General features: G+C 41.8%; 1 protein-coding gene across 2 annotated transcripts in view; it reads right to left on the reverse strand.

The window, feature by feature from the left end:
- Positions 1-3,266: 3,266 nt before the first annotated feature.
- Positions 3,267-19,312, reverse strand: part of LOC145982329 (uncharacterized) — an 86,228-nt gene continuing 70,182 nt past the window's right edge. For both annotated transcript variants that reach the window (XM_083115889.1, XM_083115890.1), the window contains one exon: positions 3,267-5,145. In XM_083115889.1, coding sequence (XP_082972015.1) covers positions 3,678-5,145 — 1,468 coding nt within the window. In that variant the 3' untranslated portion in view covers positions 3,267-3,677. The remainder of the gene's footprint in view (positions 5,146-19,312) is intronic.

Raw genomic sequence — 19,312 nt, forward strand, 5'->3', positions numbered from 1 at the left:
ACTGTCAGACACACAATTAAGAATACTGAACTGCCACGATTGACGTTCACTATGATAATGATGTACAAAAGGAGAAACTGGTGTGTTATATAGGAACCCCACCCACTCGACCCCCTTTGGTTAAAACACAATATCCTAGCAATGAACCCCCGTTGACCGATTCACTCATGCATGTGGTACAAACGAACAATGCTATACTTTTTCTTTCAACCAAAGACTTTTGTGATGCGCACAATATCCTGTGGGGGGACAAATAACAATGAACGGGCGTTGACAGTTCCACCCATGCATGTATTGTCAATCATTTTTCCTCGGTCTCTATTCCACGCCCCGTCAGGGTGTGGTGTGTGAAACGGGCGATCCCCAGCACAAAACTCAACCATGCCTGAAACAAAGCATCCACTTGTTTCGTGCTTGTGATTCCATAAAAATTCCACGTGCAGCAATGCAGCTTTTTTTTTTTTGGTCGAGTATAATGTGGATAGATAAACTTCCAAAGCGGATGTTGTTGCGGGGCTCGCTTCCACCGCATCCTCCTCGGATTGGATCGTTATCGGGGGATGTGGTGGATTCGTCGTTCAGGACCGTGGGAAAGCTGAAAAAAATAGAATCTCTTCGGGCGGAAGAGGATGCAAGCTGAATGGGTTCGGGGTGAGGCTGCTGTGGATGTGGCGGCGGCGACGGCAGCGGCGAGGGGTTTTTCGTCGAAGCTGGTAGCATGGTGATTACATCTTGTAATTGCAATTCTTTCGAAAACATAAACATTACCCAATCGAGCACATACTTTCAAGAAAAACTAAACTTGCGCGCAAAATTGTGAAATCGTTCCAATATGCGGATGCGGAGCAGAAAAAATGGGTAAGGTTTCGAAGCCACGATGAACGTTCAATATTTGTCGTTGTTTTCAAAATTGCATTATTGTATGATGTCAGTTTTGGAAATGCTTGCAATATACTTTGCACGTTGCGTGAAAACAATAATTTCACCTCGGACGAAACAATTATTTCTCGCTGTGCAAGCTCCGGGATGGCAGCTAACGTTTGAGTTGATGCTCTCAACGAATCGAAAATTGATTTCAATTTTTCCAAACCACTATCGAATGACATTCGGTAATTTCGAATTTGCGCAAATGCTTCTGGGTTGGTTCGAAAAAATAGTTTGGTCCGTGATGAAAATATTACATTGAGCGATGAAACACAATTTCTCCACAGGGACGGGAAAAGTTCTACCGAGCGTCGCTATCCACGCGAACATTAGAAATTGCCTGAATGCCTTGGGGGCTTTGCATAGGATTATCGATTTTCGTTTTAGAGAATAATCTATGTAAGATTCTAGCATTGAGAATGAACAACGTTGATTGAATTTTTGACAACATTCGCAGTACAAATCCAAACTCGTGACGATTTCGCCGCCACCGCACACCCTGGCGAGGTTATATAGGGGCCAGGTATCCTAAAAAAAAAACAATTATTATTTGCTTGTTTTGCGTCACAATACGGAAAAAATAATGAGAGGCATACGCGCGCGCGTGTGTGGCACATCGTTTCTCCCGAGAGAGAGAGGTTTACAAAGGTCACGATATATATAAACATTTGGCCAGGACTTGGAAAAAATTACGATAAGGTGCACTCATCCTTCAAAGGATGAGAGGATGAGAGAGTGAAATTCACTCATCACTGCTTTTCTACGCTGTGAAACATCGTCAGCGCAATAAATGAGGCGCGGAACGTGGAGAGAAAGTGAGATTTTCAGGTTTTTGTGGTCGTTTGGTCAAGAAATCAGAGTTGTGCTCAAACATACAAATACTATCTACTGGTTTATTATATAAAATTTCTTGGGGTTCAAATCGAAATCCTATGCTTAATAAAAAATATCAGTTGGGTTCAGCAGTGTGCTTTGTATACTTAGTGTGTAAATATGTTTGGCTTTGGTATTTTTGTTGTTGGTTTATTATATAAAATTTCTTGGGGTTCAAATCAAAATTCTATGCTTAATAACAAATATCAGTTGGGTTCAGCAGTATGCTTTGTATACCTAGTGTATAAACTTAGTGTGTAAATATGTTTGGATTTGGTATTTTTGTTGTTGGTTTATTATATAAAATTTCTTGGGGTTCAAATCAAAATTCTATGCTTAATAAAAAATATCAGTTGGGTTCAGCAGTGTGCTTTGTATACTTAGTGTGTATACTTAGTGTGTAAATATGTTTGGCTTTGGTATTTTTGGAAGTGGACCGGAAGTAAATATGTGTGGGTGTAGGTGGGTGTGGGTGGCTCTTATGAGCATCTTGGCTTAGTTTTAAGTGTATCCAAAACAATATCAAGAGGGCCATATTTTTAACAAGCTTATGGACAACAATCTCACAGAAGTGCCTTTTATAAGTGTAGCCAAATCTGCCTGAGGGGGGCTCATACTTTCACGGAAAATTCCCGAGGGCATTTTTACAAAAATCTTGGATTAGACAGAGTACTACACTTGAGCAATAAGCTCATATGCACATCTTGAGCTAGGTTTAAGTGTAGCCAAATCTGCCTGATGGGGGCTCATACTTTATCGAGTTTATATTAGTATCAATTACACTACTCACCCTATACCTTCACACTGTGTACACCCATTTTTTGTATGAGGGCTATTTTTTTTCAAGGTCTGATCGGTCACGAAATAAAAACCACAGTGAAATCAAAAACGTTTAGCTACACCTTCCAGCTACTTCTCTACATAGTCGCCACCCAGATTTAGACATTTGTCGTAGCGTGGTACCAACTTTCCAATACCCTAGTCATAGCCTGTGCTTTCAGCCAATTCTCTACGCTGGTCTGCAGCTCATTGTCTGTGCCAAAATGCTGTCCTCCTAGCCAGCGTTTCATGTGCGTAAAGAGATGAAAATCTGAGGGAGCCAATTCTGGGCTGTAAGGTGGGTGATCAGACACCTCCCATCGAAAATTCTGCAGGAGCATCTGTGTTGCAGCTGCAGTGTGCGGCCGAGCATCGTCATGAAGAAGGACAATGCCGGATGACAACATTCCTCTTAGCTTGTTCTGAATGAAGAAATCGAATTACTGGACGCACTTCACACTTGGCGTGCGACTCTAATGTTCTAGGCATGTTTCCGTGCTTACTGCACGCTCCGAGCCAACAAGTGCGACGTGACGAGATCAACGGGCATACTAGAGATACTGCGCAACACATCTGCGCACAGCTTCATTGGATTTTCAATGTGGTTTTTATTTCGCGACCGATCGGACCTTGATAAAAAAAATAGCCCTCGTACTAACAGAAATGTGACTACTGATAACTGGTATACTTCCATGGAACTTGCAGATGAACTGTTACAAAAATGGCTAACTATTGTAGGAACAATGAAGAAGAACAGATAAGAGATTTCGCCACATTTTCAGCCTCAAGAAGAACAGAAAATTGAAGTAAAAAAAAGGGGGAGACAAGTTATTTCAATTCCTTCATGTATTCTCAAATCTCCACTTCCATAAAATATCTTATTGCACTGGGCGCATCCGTATGGATGAATTGCCTCATGGATTCTCAAATGCATGTTCAAGTTTCCACTTCGAGTAAATCTCTTATTGCACTGGGGGCATCCGTATGGACGAATTCCCTCATGGATTTTCAAATGAGTTTTCAATCTTACACTTTCAGTAAATCTTATTATACTTGGGGTATCAATAAGGACGAATACCCTCGTGGATTCTCAAATGCTTTTTTAAGTTTCCACTTTGAGTAAATCTCTTATTGCACTGGGGGCATTCATATGGACGAATTCCCTCGTGGATTCTCAAATGCATTTTCAAGTTTCCACTTTGAGTAAATCTCTTATTGCACTTGGGGCATCCGTATGGACAAATTTCCTCGTGGATTTTCAAATGAGTTTTCAAATTTCTATTATCAGTAAATCTCTTATTGCACTTGGGGCATCCATATGGACGAATTCCCTCGTGAATTCTCAAATGAGTTTTCAAATTTCTATTATCAGTAAATCTCTTATTGCACTGGGGGCATCCGTATGGACGAATTCCCTCGTGGATTCTCAAATGAGTTTTCAAATCTCCACTTCGAGTAAATCTCTTATTGCACTGGGGGCATCCGAATAGACGAATTCCCTCATGGATTCTCAAATGCATTTTCAAATTTCCCCTATGAGTAAATCTCTTATTGCACTTGGTGCATCCGTATGGACGAATTTCCTCGTGGATTCTCAAATGAATTTTCAAGCTTCCACTTTGAGTAAATCTCTTATTGCACTGGGGGCATCCGTATGGACGAATTCCCTCGTGAATTCTCAAATGCATTTTCAAGTCTTTATTATTAGTAAATCTCTTATTGCACTGAGGGCATTCATAAAGACAAATTTCCTCATGGATTCTCAAATGAATTTTCATATCTCCACTTCGATAAAATCTCTTATTGCACTGGGGGCATCCGTATGGACGAATTCCCTCGTGCATTCTCAAATGCATTTTCAAATCTCCACTTCGAGTAAATCTCTTATTGCACTGCGGGCATTCATATGGACGAATTCCCTCGTGGATTCTGAAATGAGTTTTCAAGGTTGCACTTTGAGTAAATCTCTTATTGCACTTGGGGCATCCGTATGGACGAATTCCCTCGTGAATTCTCAAATGCATTTTCAAGTTTCCATTATTAGTAAAACTCTTATTGCACTGGGGGCATCCGTATGGACGAATTCCCTCGTGGATTCTCAAATGCGTTTTCATGTTTCCACTTTGAGTAAATCTTTTATTGCACTGGGGGCATCCATATGGACGAATTCCCTCGTGAATTCTCAAATGCATTTTCAAGTTTCCATTATTAGTAAAACTCTTATTGCACTGAGGGCATTCATAAGGACGAATTCCTTCGTGAATTCTCAAATGGCTTTTCAAGTTTTCAGTGCGAGAAAATTTCTTATTTTTTGTATTATTTTCTTTTCGTTTTGGAATATTCCCGTACGTGTGTTGATTTAAAGCTACTGATTTTTCGGATATTTTTTTATTGTAACATACTGAAGTGGTTTCAATGGAGTCATGAATTTTAAGATCTCCACCAACAATTTCTCCAGCACATACGATTCCTGACTCGTTCTCACAAATTCTACTTAAACCAGGTAATATCAAATTAATTTGTTCCACCCTGAAATGAAAGGTTTCAATATGTTGAATATATTGCAAGAAAATATCACTATTACAACAGAGGCAAGACAGTGTGAAATTTATGATTGTTCAAAATTGTTTCATTGTATCTACTTATGAACATACAGAAACATCTAAACCAACAGCCGTAACATTATTGTGTATATTTCTACTCCATGACAATTTTCTTACTGTACAAAGAGGTTACAAAGTGGGCAAAGCACTGATTTGCACTTGTCACATACCCGAATAAGGCCTTTCTCTTTTGATGGATTGGAAGAGGTTCGGTGGATTACTTCCTTAACCTGGTCTTGAAGAAGTCCTGTCCTCAACTATGGGGATTCATCAGCGCCTAAAAATCCTGAAGATCAGGTAAAGGTTTGTGTATCAGACAATCCAGAGATTCACTGATACTGGTAGCATCAAATATCGCCCAAGAATTGGTCGACTTCACACCGTATGAACAGCTGCAGCTGTTAAAGCAGTGCTGGATTGCATCCGCCAAAATCCCATCCGGAAGTAAGTGATAATGGCACAGGAGCTGAACCTTTCACAACAATCAATATTCAGGGTACTTAATGAAGACCATGGAATTGGAGCTTACCGTTAAGAGTACTGGAAATTTCCTAACAGCACAAGTGAAGAAACAGAGGGAACTGAAATCGAGATGGCTCCTGCAGCGGTACATTGCCAATGGGCATTGCAGGATTCTCTTCACTGATAAGAAATTGTTCACCACTGAATGAAGTTATAACCGCCAAAATGTAAGGGTGTATGCTTCAAACTCTCGAGAAGTTTGTGAGAGAGTTCCCAAAAATTAGAGATGCCACCAGCCCTCCTCAGTCATGGTTTGATGGGGGCTGAGCTATGAGAGTTCCACCAGGCTTCATTTTTGAGAAAAGGGCTTAAAAGCCATGCGAAAGTGTATGTGGAAATTGTCCTGGGCCCTCTTGTGAAACTGTTGAACCAAACAATGTTTCACAATGAATCCTGGATGTTCAAGAAATATTCTGCCCCAGCTCATAAGGCAAGGATGACGTGACTGGTGAGCAGTGTACTCGATTTCATCTCCACTTTTGATTGGCCATCTGATAGCCATGATCTCAGTACCTTGGACTACAAACTGTGCCCAGAGCTAGAGGTGACGGTCTGCAAGAAGAGGAACCTTATAACTGAAAGTTAAAAGCATTCCTTGATAGCAGCAAGGGTGGACTTTCGCATCAAAACCATCCCTGCTGCAATAGATGCCTGTCCAGGGAGACTTCGAGCCTGTGCGAGGGCGAAAAGTGTACATTTTGAAAACTGATTGATGCTATTTGCGTATAATATATGTAAGTGTAACATATTAAAAGAACATTTAAAAATCTAACACCATATTCAATTTATTCACAAAATAGTGTGCAACAGTATTTATGGCCGGACTAAGTACTTATTGTTTTGCCTGCTGTTTCTTCTCCCCGGATAAATCTCGTCATTCATCTTGTGTTTCTACAGAGGGGTGGTCCAATTGGAGTAAGGCTCTTTCAGGAGAGACTGGATTAAGAAAGCACGATAATGTAGAAGCTCACAAGAAAAGTTGTTCTAGGTGAGAGGAGTACGAGACTTTAGGAAAAGGAACTTCAGACGTCTGTAGCAACATTGCTTTGCAAAGCACATGCAGCTGACATAAGGGACAATAGGGCCTACATCAGACAAAAAATTGAAATTCTCAAGTATACTGCAATGCAAGGCATTGCACAAAGAGGACGTGATGAGAGTGAAAGGAGTGAAACTTCATCATACTTCTAGCATTAATAGCAAAAAGTAATGTAATAATACAGAAGAAGATCAGTGGTCCCCAAAATGAGAAATACGTTCATCACTCAGTTCAGAATGAAGTGCTGAAGCAGTGAGTAAAGATGTAAATGATGCAATTTCTTACACTTTAATTGTCGACGAATCGAAGGACATAACAAAAACAAAGTATCTGTAGTGGTGTGGTTCTACTTAGATGGCAAAATTTACAAAATGTTTCTTGGTTTCTGCCCTACAGCTTCTTAGATGCTCAGTCTTTGCTTGATTACGTGAAGGACACTTTACATAAACGTGGTATGAAGTTCGAAAACTGCATCGCACAAACCTATGATTGTGCCAATGTTATGAAGGATTTGGTCAGTGGAGTGCAAACTTGGTTTTGGAAAGAAGTGCTGCAAGCCATTTACACTCACTGTGACAATCATAGACTGTATCTGGTCATTGTGGATGTGTGCAAGAACACCAAAATTGCAAATGAGTTCTCCGTATTACTACAAAGTCTGTACGTGCACGTGTTTATGCCAGGTTCAGTGATTCATTCAGTTTTTGTTACTGTGCAGCGTGATATGGGGAGTAGTGTTCTGGAGCTGAAATCTCTAAGCGAGACAAGATGGACTTGCCAATCTGCTGCTTGTAATGCAGTGAAAAGAACTTTGCCTGCCATTTTGGTTATGTTTCACAGGATTGTTGACGAGAAAAGCTCATGGACCCATGAGGAGAGGGGGTTCATCGCCGCTCTTGAAAATTAATTTTTCATTCTTCTGTGTATCTTCAGCTCCCTTCTAAGAGATATCAAACAGTGTCCAATATGCTTAGGTTCAAGGTGAACAGTCCTGTTATCAATGGAATGTTGTGCCTTCATCCTGATTCACAGAAGTTTCTCGACATGAACAAACTATGCCCTATGGTAGCACATTATGGGTGCGTTATGAACAGTGTAAAAGCAGAGGTGAAGTTAATTCAAAAAGCAATAAATCGCTTTGAGAATAAGAATGAAACTACAATAGACAATATATTTAAATTTGTGAATTTCCTTGATGAGTACAAACTAGCATTTCATGAGGTGCATAAATTAGCAACAATAGCCATTGTTACACCATCCTCGAGTGCCAGATGTGAGAGTACATTCTCATGTATGTGCCGGTTGAAAACCTACCTACGTAATAGAATGTGTCAGCAACATATGAGTAACTTGGCAGTGCTGACTGTGGAGAAATATATTGTGAGGAAACTGGATGTACAGGAACTATTTGATAAATTTGACAGCATGCACAAAAGCCACCAAATAACTTTACACTAGGGTTTGTTTGGTAAAGGTAAGCTATGCTTTATGTAAATGAATGCATGTGAAAGAAGGGGAACAAAGTTAGAGAACGTTTTCTGACAAGTGAAGCACTCCAAAAAAGTGACTTTTTTTAAAGCGATGATTTAATTAGTTTTTTCAAGTAGCATAACTTCGGTTTGCATAGGTATTTTTTAACTAATTCACAAAAACTGAACACTCAGCAGCTACTTTATTGGTGTCATCTGTATTTGATTTCTTTATAATTCATGATTGTTGTATTGAAAAGGTTAAAAAAAATGCGTTTATATAAGCCAGGATGGTCTTTTTTGCACATCGTAATTTGTATTTGTGTATATGCTGCATCATCCCTTACTTGGAATATAAGATAATACATGTCATTGACAGTCCTTGAACAAGCTTTTTACTTTCAAATTACAAAACATGTAGTTTTTGCTTATAACAAGCAAAATTGAAACAAGGCACTAGTATTCCTGAGTTTCATTGGCATATTTGCATAGAAGTCAACCAAATGTTGATTGGTATTTGTTGTAGTGTCTAGAACATGCATGAATGATTAATGTTTTCTGTATTTTCAACATGGAACCCCCTAAATTTTATTCCGCACCCCCAGGTGGTTACCGCCACTGGGAAAACCTTACTACAACATGAGTGTGTTACAAAGTACTTAAGATTCAGACAGATTGTGATAGGATAATTTTCACTTCTTCTTTGTAGCTGATCAGTGGCAATTCATTCATTCTTAGTTTTGGACTTTTAACCATTGTGTGAATTTTAAAAATATCAACGTTTTGGAGGCTTCAGGGTAGTGTGTAATATACTACATCATACTTCAATCCCTGGACACATGATGTGTTTGGTGACGGTGTCTATATGGAGAGTGAGAATAAATGGTTGTCTTGGAGGATTATTCTTGGTGGCCAAGGCTCCACCTGGTCTGCTGATCCCGAGGACCTCTTGTACATGAAGGTGCCAGGGAGGATTATCAGTGGCCAAGGCTCCACTTCGTTTCGTGGTCACATGAAGATCTGTTTTTCTATAGCAGGAGTGGACTTGTAGAAGGGCTGGATAAAACCAAAATATCTGCACTCATAGCACTGCATAGGGTGTGGGACATTCAGTCAAACATTAAAGCCATAATATCCTGCTCGTACTTTACTCAGGTGTGGTCCTATTGAAGGTAAAAATGAGCAAAGATGTTGGGACAAATTCTCCTGACTTTCTGGTATTTATGCTCTTACCTGTGTGGGACTAATTCTCCAGAATTTGATATTTATGCTCTTACCTGCGGGTCTGAGATTCAGTTAAGGATCTCTTCCTCTGCAAAATTTAACAGATCCAGTAGCCTACTATACCTTCAGAACTGTCTGGTGGATGGTTGGGTTCCACTTGAACAGGTAAGTCACCTAAAGTCCTCAGTTTCAAAAGATTGTTCGCCTGGCGATCTGTGCTAGTCTGTATAACAGGACACCCACTGTGCAGTCAAGCTGATTCTTGATAAGGAACGACGACAGGTTCTTCAATGTAGCAGCCCCATACTTCTTTGTGGTATCTGATGCATCTTTGCTTTCTGTCATGTCAACTAAACTTATCACAAGATAACGTAACACTGACATGACTATACTTATGTGTTCCATGACACTAGGTGGGCTTAACGGCTTTGGGAGTTTTCCCCTGTTTAAAAGTGATTTTGTTCCCACAAATATATACATGTGAAATGCAGTCCAAAATGAGTGCAAAATAAAGATGTGAAACAACCACGTTGGAAAAGTTTTTTTTATATATACGTATATACAGGGTGTTTCTAAAGGTCGTTTACAACGCTTGGAAGGTGATTCCTCACACGAAAACAAGCAAAAAGTCTAAGTTCCATTTTTACGACTGAGGCTTCGTTTCCGAGATAGGAGCCTCGCAAAAGGTGACAAAGTGAACGTCACACCAGGCTGGGACGAATACTATAACAGATAGAGAGGCGGTTCCAAGGGAATCATAAAGGAATCGTATGTGCTCAGTCCGGAAGTCACTATGAAAAGTTCACTGCACGCATGCGCAATGGAGTCCTCAAAGGAATTGGGGATTTCCAGCAAGAACAATGCATGGAAAAGGTATGTAACGCAGCAAGAAGGACCGTGACAATGAGAAATGCGTTCAAGGCAACACATCCCGACCTCAAACATCAAAACATGAGCACCGAACACAAAATCCGAAAAGTTGAGCACGGTTGCATACCCCAGTTACACGCGAGGAATGAACGAATCATGTCATGTGGCATACGAGAGACACATTACTCCACCAGGAGGAGGGAAAGAAAAACACATTATCAGATGATTGCGACAACGTGTATTTTTACACACAACAACTACGTATTATCCCCCCCACACACACACAACAAACAACAAATGCTACAATGTCTTATGCACAGACAGTGCGTGTCACTGAACACCAACTGAAGATGTCACTTTCACCACACAAAGGGGGTGGGGAACAATACCAAGAGTGTTCTCACTGGTATTTGCCGAGGGCAATAATCACAGACGGTTTTCAAAAAGTCTGCCGTTTACTTCTACGCAGAGATGACAGCGACGAATCAACCTATTGCGAAACATGTCATGCAGGAAATGTCGTACATTACAATCGAAATGAGCTGGTGCACCATCGTGTTGGTACCACATTTCTTGCCGCAGTGCCAAAGGTACGGTCTCCCACAGTTCAGGCAGAATCTCACTAAGAAATGCATGATACGTGCGACCATTCAGGCGAACAGGGAGAATGTATGGTCCAATTAAATGATCATGTACTATCCCGCACCACACATTCACTGAAAACCTGTGCTGGTGATGGGCCACAAAAAGTGCATGTGGGTTGTCAAAGTCCCATACATGACTGTTTCTACTATTGAAGACATCCATCCTGGTGAAAATGGCTTCGTCTGTCCACAATACGTTTGCCCCGAAGTGAGGGTTTGTGTCCAGCTGATGCAACAACCATTGGCAAAACTCCATACGAGGGCGAAAGTCACGAGGTAACAGTTCTTGTACTTTCTGCAGTTTAAAAGGGTGCATTCCTTCCTCTCACAACACTCGCCAAACATTCACATGAGACGTGTTTCGTGCCCGAGCGAGCACTCGCGTACTGGTGCCAGGATGTTCTGCGACCGCTGTTAACACATCTTCTGCAAACTGATGTGTGCGTACACTTCGGGGTCTTCCAACTTCTTGCCGCGGTGGTAACACTGACCCTGTTTCACGCAGTCGACTGTCCACTACCTGAAAGAAGGTGTGAGACGGTAAACGTCTATGTGGAAAGCGTTCTCCATAAAGACGCCTTGCCTCACGGCCATTACCATGTTCCTCCCCACACATGAGATGCATGTCTGCTAGCTGCTGGGTCGTATACGCAGCCATCTGTGTAATAGGGAGCTGAAACTGCAAAGTATTGTTTTTGTTTAACACTGGCACACTGCACAAATTGGCCGTATCACCGTACGAACACCACAGACCAATTGTTGCGATACTTGACTTGCCCACTCCACCACGTCAACTTCTTTCAATACAACATACTAGTACTCTTCAATGCGTATGACAACCTAGAGCGAACTGCTGATCATATCCCAGCACCTGCAACACGACTGGAACGACTGCCGGAGAGAACCAACCCTTCGAGCTCCTCTCGCGGGAAGAGCAGTCATGAAGGTCAAACGTAGACTACGAGAGCCAGACTTGCCTGTGCAGCGCTTCCAAAACTGGTCTCTTTTACGTCACAATGATCGCGTGCGAACACTTTTGGTATTGCTCCCCAACCCCTTTGTGTGGTGAAAGTGACATCTTCAGTTGGTGTACAGTGACACGCACTGTCTGTGCATAAGACATTGTAGCATTTGTTGTTTGTTGTGTGTGTGGGGGGGGATATTACGTAGTTGTCGCGTGTAAAAATACACGTTGTCGCAATCATCTGATATTGTGTTTTTCTTTCCCTCCTCCTGGTGGAGTAATGTGTCTCTCGTATGCCACATGACATGATTTCGTTCATTCCTCGCGTGTAACTGGGGTATGCAACCGTGCTCAACTTCTCGGATTTTGTGTTCGGTGCTCATGTTTTGATGTTTGAGGTCGGGATGTGTTGTCTTGAACGCATTTCTCATTGTCACGGTCCTTCTTGCTGAGTTACATACCTTTTCCATGCATTGTTCTTGCTGGAAATCCCCAATTCCTTTGAGGACTCCATTGCGCATGCGTGCAGTGAACTTTTCATAGTGACTTCCGGACTGAGCACATACGATTCCTTTATGATTCCCTTGGAACCGCCTCTCTATCTGTTATAGTATTCGTCCCAGCCTGGTGTGACGTTCACTTTGTCACCTTTTGCGAGGCTCCTATCTCGGAAACGAAGCCTCAGTCGTAAAAATGGAACTTAGACTTTTTGCTTGTTTTTGTGTGAGGAATCACCTCCCAAGCGTTGTAAACGACCTTTAGAAACACCCTGTATATATATATATATATATACATATATATATATATATATATATATATATATATATATATATATATATACAAATAATGAAGGAGACAGTAAACACTTACCAGACGAAGAGAAATAATTCTATATTTCGCGATCTGAGTCGCATTTTCAAGATAGAAGATAAAAGATCGACGACACTTAGAGAAGAGGCACAGAATACTGACCGTAGCATCTCTACGATCAGTGTGCCAGAAACAGTTGATAGAAAACAAGAAGTACTTTAGCAAGTGTTTACTGTGAGGTGGGTGGGTAGTTTCAGGGAGGAGAGGAAAGAGTTACTGGTTGGCTAGGTTGAGTCCGGGGGGGGTATAGTGGCGTGCATGCCTGCTATATAGGCCCTTTCCCATCGCCTGCGGAAAGATGTGTCAGAGCGGGGGGGGGGGGTAAAAGATGGATGATGGCAACACGAGAGCAGTTATTGAAGGTGGTGTTATGGCTGTTGGTGTGGATGGCAACTGTGAAGTTGGAGTTTTGGGTGGAGGAACGGTGATTATTTATACTTAGATTCAAGAGGGTGGAAGTTTCGCCTAAGTAGAAGTTGCTGCAGATTTGGCAGATGAGGGTGTAAATTAGGTTGGATGAGTGGCAGGTGCCCTTAGGGTGAAGGGTGAACTCACCTGCTGCTGTGGGGATCAGGAGGGTGAAGGAGGTGATGAGTATGGGGCAGGTCTTGCATCTGGGTTTGTTGCACCTGTGAGCTGGGGAAGTGGTGTGTAAGGGGTGGGAGTGTTTCGGGCGAAGATGTTTTGGAGGTTAGGGGGCGACGGAAGACGACCCTAGGTTTATCCCGAAAGATGTCTCTGGTATCAGGATCACTGTGCAGGATGGGGAGGAGGGAGTGGAGGGTATGTCTTATTTTTGTAATGTGAGGGTGGTATTGGGTGATCAGAGTTGGAGGGTTGGTTTTGGGTTGTTTGGTGCGGTTGTGGGAGTTGGCTCTAGTGATTTGTTTGTTGATGAGGGTGGAGGGGTAGCCACGGTTGGTTAGGGCTTGGTGCAGGCGTAGGTTGTAGTTTTGGCGGGATGAGGGGGATGAGTTGAGGTGCTGGCCTCTGAGGGCAAGGGAAAATGGGATGGCTTTTTTGGTGTGGTAGGGGTGTGAGCTGGAGTAGTGGAGATACTGGAGGTGGTTGGTCGGTTTGATGTGTATGGATGTTTCCAAGTGGTCTCCGCAATGTGGATGTCTCCGCTCCCTCCGCAACAACCCAGACATCAAAATCCTCCCCGCAGATAAAGGGTCCACCACAGTAGTCATGAACTCCTCTGAGTACGTGGTGGAAGCCTCCCGTCAACTCTCTGATTCATCGACCTACAAGCCACCATGGTTGATTCATCTACCACACACCTAGACAAAATTCGGGATTTTGTCCTCTCCCGAGGACCCCCCTGAAAGCCTATCCAATTCCACCATCTCCTCACTCATACCTGACAACCCCCGCACCCCCACTTTCTACCTCCTCCCGAAAATTCACAAACCGATCAACCCTGGGAGACCCATTGTGTCCAGCTACAATTCACCCACTGAACGCATTTCAGCCTTTCTAGACTCTCACCTCCAACCCCTCGTCCAAGCCCTGCCCTCCTACCTCCGTGACACCAACCACTTCCTTAACATCATCCAAAACTTACCATCCCTACCACCCAACACCATCCTCACAACAGTTGATGTCGAAAAACTAAAAATGCTGACCAAGGCAGTAATTTATTTTATTAAAAACATAAACTAAACGTAACGTTTCAACCTTCTAGCAAGGTCTTCATCAGACTCTGTATCAAGTACAAAAGTAACAGGATACAAAAACAGGGCATTATATATACACAAAGATTACTCCCTCCAGACTATTTAGAAAGTTGTTAGGAACTTTCTAGCAGGTGACTTTCACTTGCCAACTTTACTTTCACCTAAAAGGCTAAACACAATTACTTCCATATAGAATGTGGTTGGACTTTTAATCTCAGATAGGAAGGGAGAAGAGAATGCTAGTGAGAAAATGGAAGGAAGCCAAGGAAATAGAGAAGAAAGGTGAAGAAGACACAATGAACTGGAATGGGGGACTGAAGTTAAACAAAGAATGGAAGAAGATGTTAGAAAGAGTGGAAAGGACAAGAGAGAAAGAGGAGAGGAGAAGGAAGAAAAATGAAGGGAAAAGAGCTTGAGATTAAAAGTCCAACCACATTCTATATGGAAGTAATTGTGTTTAGCCTTTTAGGTGAAAGTAAAGTTGGCAAGTGAAAGTCACCTGCTAGAAAGTTCCAAACAACTTTCTAAATAGTCTGGAGGGAGTAATGTTTGTGTATATATAATGCCCTGTTTTTGTATCCTGTTACTTTTGTACTTGATACAGAGTCTGATGAAGACCTTGCTAGAAGGTTGAAACGTTATGTTTAGTTTATGTTTTTAATAAAATAAATTACTGCCTTGGTCAGCATTTTTAGTTTTTCATAATCATGGAAACAAGGCTTAATGGTGTTACAGTTGATGTCATATCCCTCTACGCAAATATTCCCCATGCCCATGGCCTCCGTGCCACGGAATCATTCCTTAACAGCCGACCCAAACCCCACAATCCCAGCACTCACTTCCTGATACAACTAGCCAACCTTGTACTTACCTGCAACAACTTCTGCTTCCGTGACCAACATTACCTGTAGACCCCACCCACATTGCCCCCTCTTATGCCAACCTGTAAATGGGCAGGCTGGAACAGGAATTCCTTGACTCCCAGCAACTGAAACCACTCCTCTGGCTAAGATTTATTAATGACATTTTTCTCTTCTGGACACATGGCGAACCCTCCCTCACTACATTCCTAAACCGACTAAACGAGTTCATTACCCTCAAATTCACCTGGTTCCACTCCAAAGACCAAGTGACCTTCCTAGATGTTGACATCCACATTGCGGGAGACCACTTGGAAACATCCATACACAAACCGACCAACCACCTCCAGTATCTCCACTACTCCAGCTCACACCCCTACCACACCAAAAAAGCCATCCCATTTTCCCTTGCCCTCAGAGGCCAGCGCCTCAACTCATCCCCCTCATCCCACCAAAACTACAACCTTAGCCTGCACCGAGCCCTAAACAACCATGGCTACACCTCCACCCTCATCAACAAACAAATCACTAGAGCCAACTCCCACAACCGCACCAAACAACCCAATACCACCCTCACATTACGAGAATAAGACATACCCTCCACTCCCTCCTCCCCATCCTGCACAGTGATCCTGATACCAGAGACAACTTTCGGGATAAACCTAGGGTCGTCTTCCGTCGCAACCCTAACCTCTAAAACATCTTGGCCCGAAACACTCCCACCCCTTCCACACCACTTCCCCCAGCTCAAAAGTGCAACAAACCCAGATGCAAGACCTGCCCCATACTCATCACCTCCCCCACCCTCCTGATCCCCACAGCAGCAGGTGAGTTCACCCTTCACCCTAAGGGCACCTGCCACTCATCCAACCTAATTTACACCCTCATCTGTCAAATCTGCGGCAACTTCTACTTAGGCGAAAAATCCACCCCCTTGAATCTAAGGATAAATAATCACCGTTCCTCCACCCAAAACTCCAACTTCACAGTTGCCATCCACACCAACAGCCATAACACCACCTTCAATAACTGCTTCCGTGTTGCCATCATCCATCTTTTACTCCCCCCCCCCCCTCTCTGACACATCTTTCCGCAGGCGATGGGAAAGGGCCTATATAGCAGGCATGCATGCCACTATACCCCCCGGACTCAACCTAGCCAACCAGTAACTCTTTCCTCTCCTCCCCAAAACTACCCACCCACCTCACAGTAAACACTGGCTAAAGTACTTCTTGTTTTCTATCAACTGTTTCTGGCAACACTGATCGTAGAGATGCTACGGTCAGTATTCTGTGCCTATTCTCTAAGTGTCGTCGATCTTTTATCTTCCATCTTGAAAATGCGACTCAGATCACGAAATATAGAATTATTTCTCTTCGTGTGGTAAGTGTTTACTGTCTTCTTCATCATTTGTATTTATCCGCCCTTCTGGCACCTTTTCTGACCCTATTCCTGTGTGTGTATATATATATATATATATATATATATCGAGTTGTTTCCTCTAGCAGGACCCTTAGTTATAGAGAGGTCAACTTGTTTGATCTGGTGTTTTAAGTCCACTTTATATACAGTAAGGCTAATCGGAACTGGACCTATAGTTTAAAGTGGAATCCAAACCACTATGTGTCTCCACCAGGTATTGAACCCAGGACACCTTGATTACAAGGCTGGGAGGTCAATTGGGATTGATGTAGATGACATGGTGCGATGGTGATAACATGAGTTATGGAAATGAATGATGAACAAAATAAAAAGATGAAAAAGAACTCCCATCTAAGCCCATTCGTTAAGTGTAGGAAGTTCCACAAGAGAAAGCACCAGAGTTGTTTCAGTTCTTTTTCTAACAGTGCTGCATACACTTTTCTCTTATTGTTGCGCAAAAAGTTCTTCAACTCTTTTTGCCTGGCAATTTGATTTCTTGTATTAAATATCTGAAAATTTCTATTCCTGTAAACATCACAAGCAGTAAATGTATCTTTCTCAAGAGAACTGTATAATTTTTCAAACATAGAGACATCAGTAATATTTGTAGTTACGTCATGTTTTATTGCTTTTCTGCATCTTTAAATTTTGTCAAGGTGGATTAATAGTAAAGGAACAATCACGGTGACTTACCTGTGAATAACGGTTGTTGATCCAACAATTGTAATGCAGGGAACTTTTCTTGTGTTTTACTTTCTTTGTACGCTACATATGATAGGGTTTTAGTAAATCTGGATGACTGAGTTCATCCTCTGATACCAAAATGTAAAAAGAAAAGACAAAGCTTGCACTAGATGATTTATGGGTGAAGCCATTTGGGGTGAGATCATTTCACAGGAAATTCAAAATCGTAGAGAAGAAGTACAACTATATACGAACTAAAAGAAATGGAAAGGAAACACAAAATGAAAATCCAGAAAAGAGTTACAAAACATTGATACTACATTCATGAAGCTGCTATTGAGAAGTTCACTCCACAAACACAAATTTACAAATTCAGAAAATTAACACTTAAATTTATGTTGTTCTATTTCCTGCATGGGCAAATAGTGGGTTGGGAATTGCCCATTCATTAGAACTAGCATACACTACTTTCTTATAGCATTATAACCTTACGTAGTGTAAAAATATTCAACAACAATGTATGCCTCAGATATTTAAAATTCAGAACATACATTTTATAAATATATAATTTCCATAAATTATTTAGCTTGCTTGCTTGACACCTTCCCCAATACGGCCTGCTACACTTCCAACAATGGAAATAATATGTGCATTACTGAAGATATTAGTCATAACCATTCCTTGTATCTATGTATCTAATTGGATCGAGTTGAAATCATAATGTATCTTCAAAGTACTCTATGAGTACCACAGACTCAGATATCTCTCTCTCTCTCTCTCTCTCTCTCTCTCTCTCTCACACACACACACACACACACACACACACACACACACACACACACACACACACACACACACACACACACACACACACACACACACACACGTTTTCCCACCCTCCATTAAGAGGAAGCTGTACTTTTCACGCCAAAGTGAGGAAGTTTAACAAGTGCTCTGATTGAACCGAGATTTTTACACGTAATAGAGCTACTCCCGAGGATAGCAGGAATCTGGGTGTGGCTGCTATACACTCCACGAAGTTGAGCTATTGACACAGAATGGGCGGACAAGCACAGCTCCCCCAAGAGAGGAAGGTGCAAACTTAAGAGTATTGCGAGGAATCGTTATTAATTTGTTTTTCTTAGGTCACACACTCCGTTGATGAAATGTTATGTAACAGGAAGCCACGAAACACAATAGTGTTCATAAGTCGTGACTAGAGAGGAACCACTTGTGACGTCATGATGAGTGTGGACTTATTGGACTGTACCACAGACGCGGCACTTGAAAGTGTTTTTTTTTTTTTTTTACACCGCAGCCAAAGAGCACATGTTATGATATTCGAAACAAACAAAACTTGTTCAAGGCTGGCCATGGTATACTAGTAGCTATATTGTTTACAATGCTCAAAGTTACACTCATAAAGAACTAAGTGCTGCTTTTATGAACAACGTTCAAAAAAAATATATATATACTGACACTAAGCTACAGGTACTTATCGAAATTGACAAACAAAAGAAGAAATAATTCTTAACAATGCTGACGGAAAGATACAACAGCCGCTGATCTTCGTAGAGACTGACACTAATGCATTAAAGTAAATGTAGCTTTCTGGCTTTTTCGTTGTCGGTAAGATTGTTCAAAATCTTGTTTATGTTTGCAACGATTATTTTATTTTGCTTTCTAGTGTCCTTTCGGGAGGCATGCGCTTCACTTCCACCGGCTAATATGCCACACGTAGGATGCTGCTCCTCAATACTAATACTAAATAGATAACCCAATAACCCTTTCACAAAACAACAGCTAAAACGATTGGATTGATTTGTTGTTTTAAGTCCACTTTATG

This window comes from Lepisma saccharinum, unplaced genomic scaffold (assembly GCF_977018435.1).
Source record: "Lepisma saccharinum unplaced genomic scaffold, izLepSacc3.1 HAP1_SCAFFOLD_126, whole genome shotgun sequence".
Lineage (NCBI taxonomy): Eukaryota > Metazoa > Arthropoda > Insecta > Zygentoma > Lepismatidae > Lepisma > Lepisma saccharinum.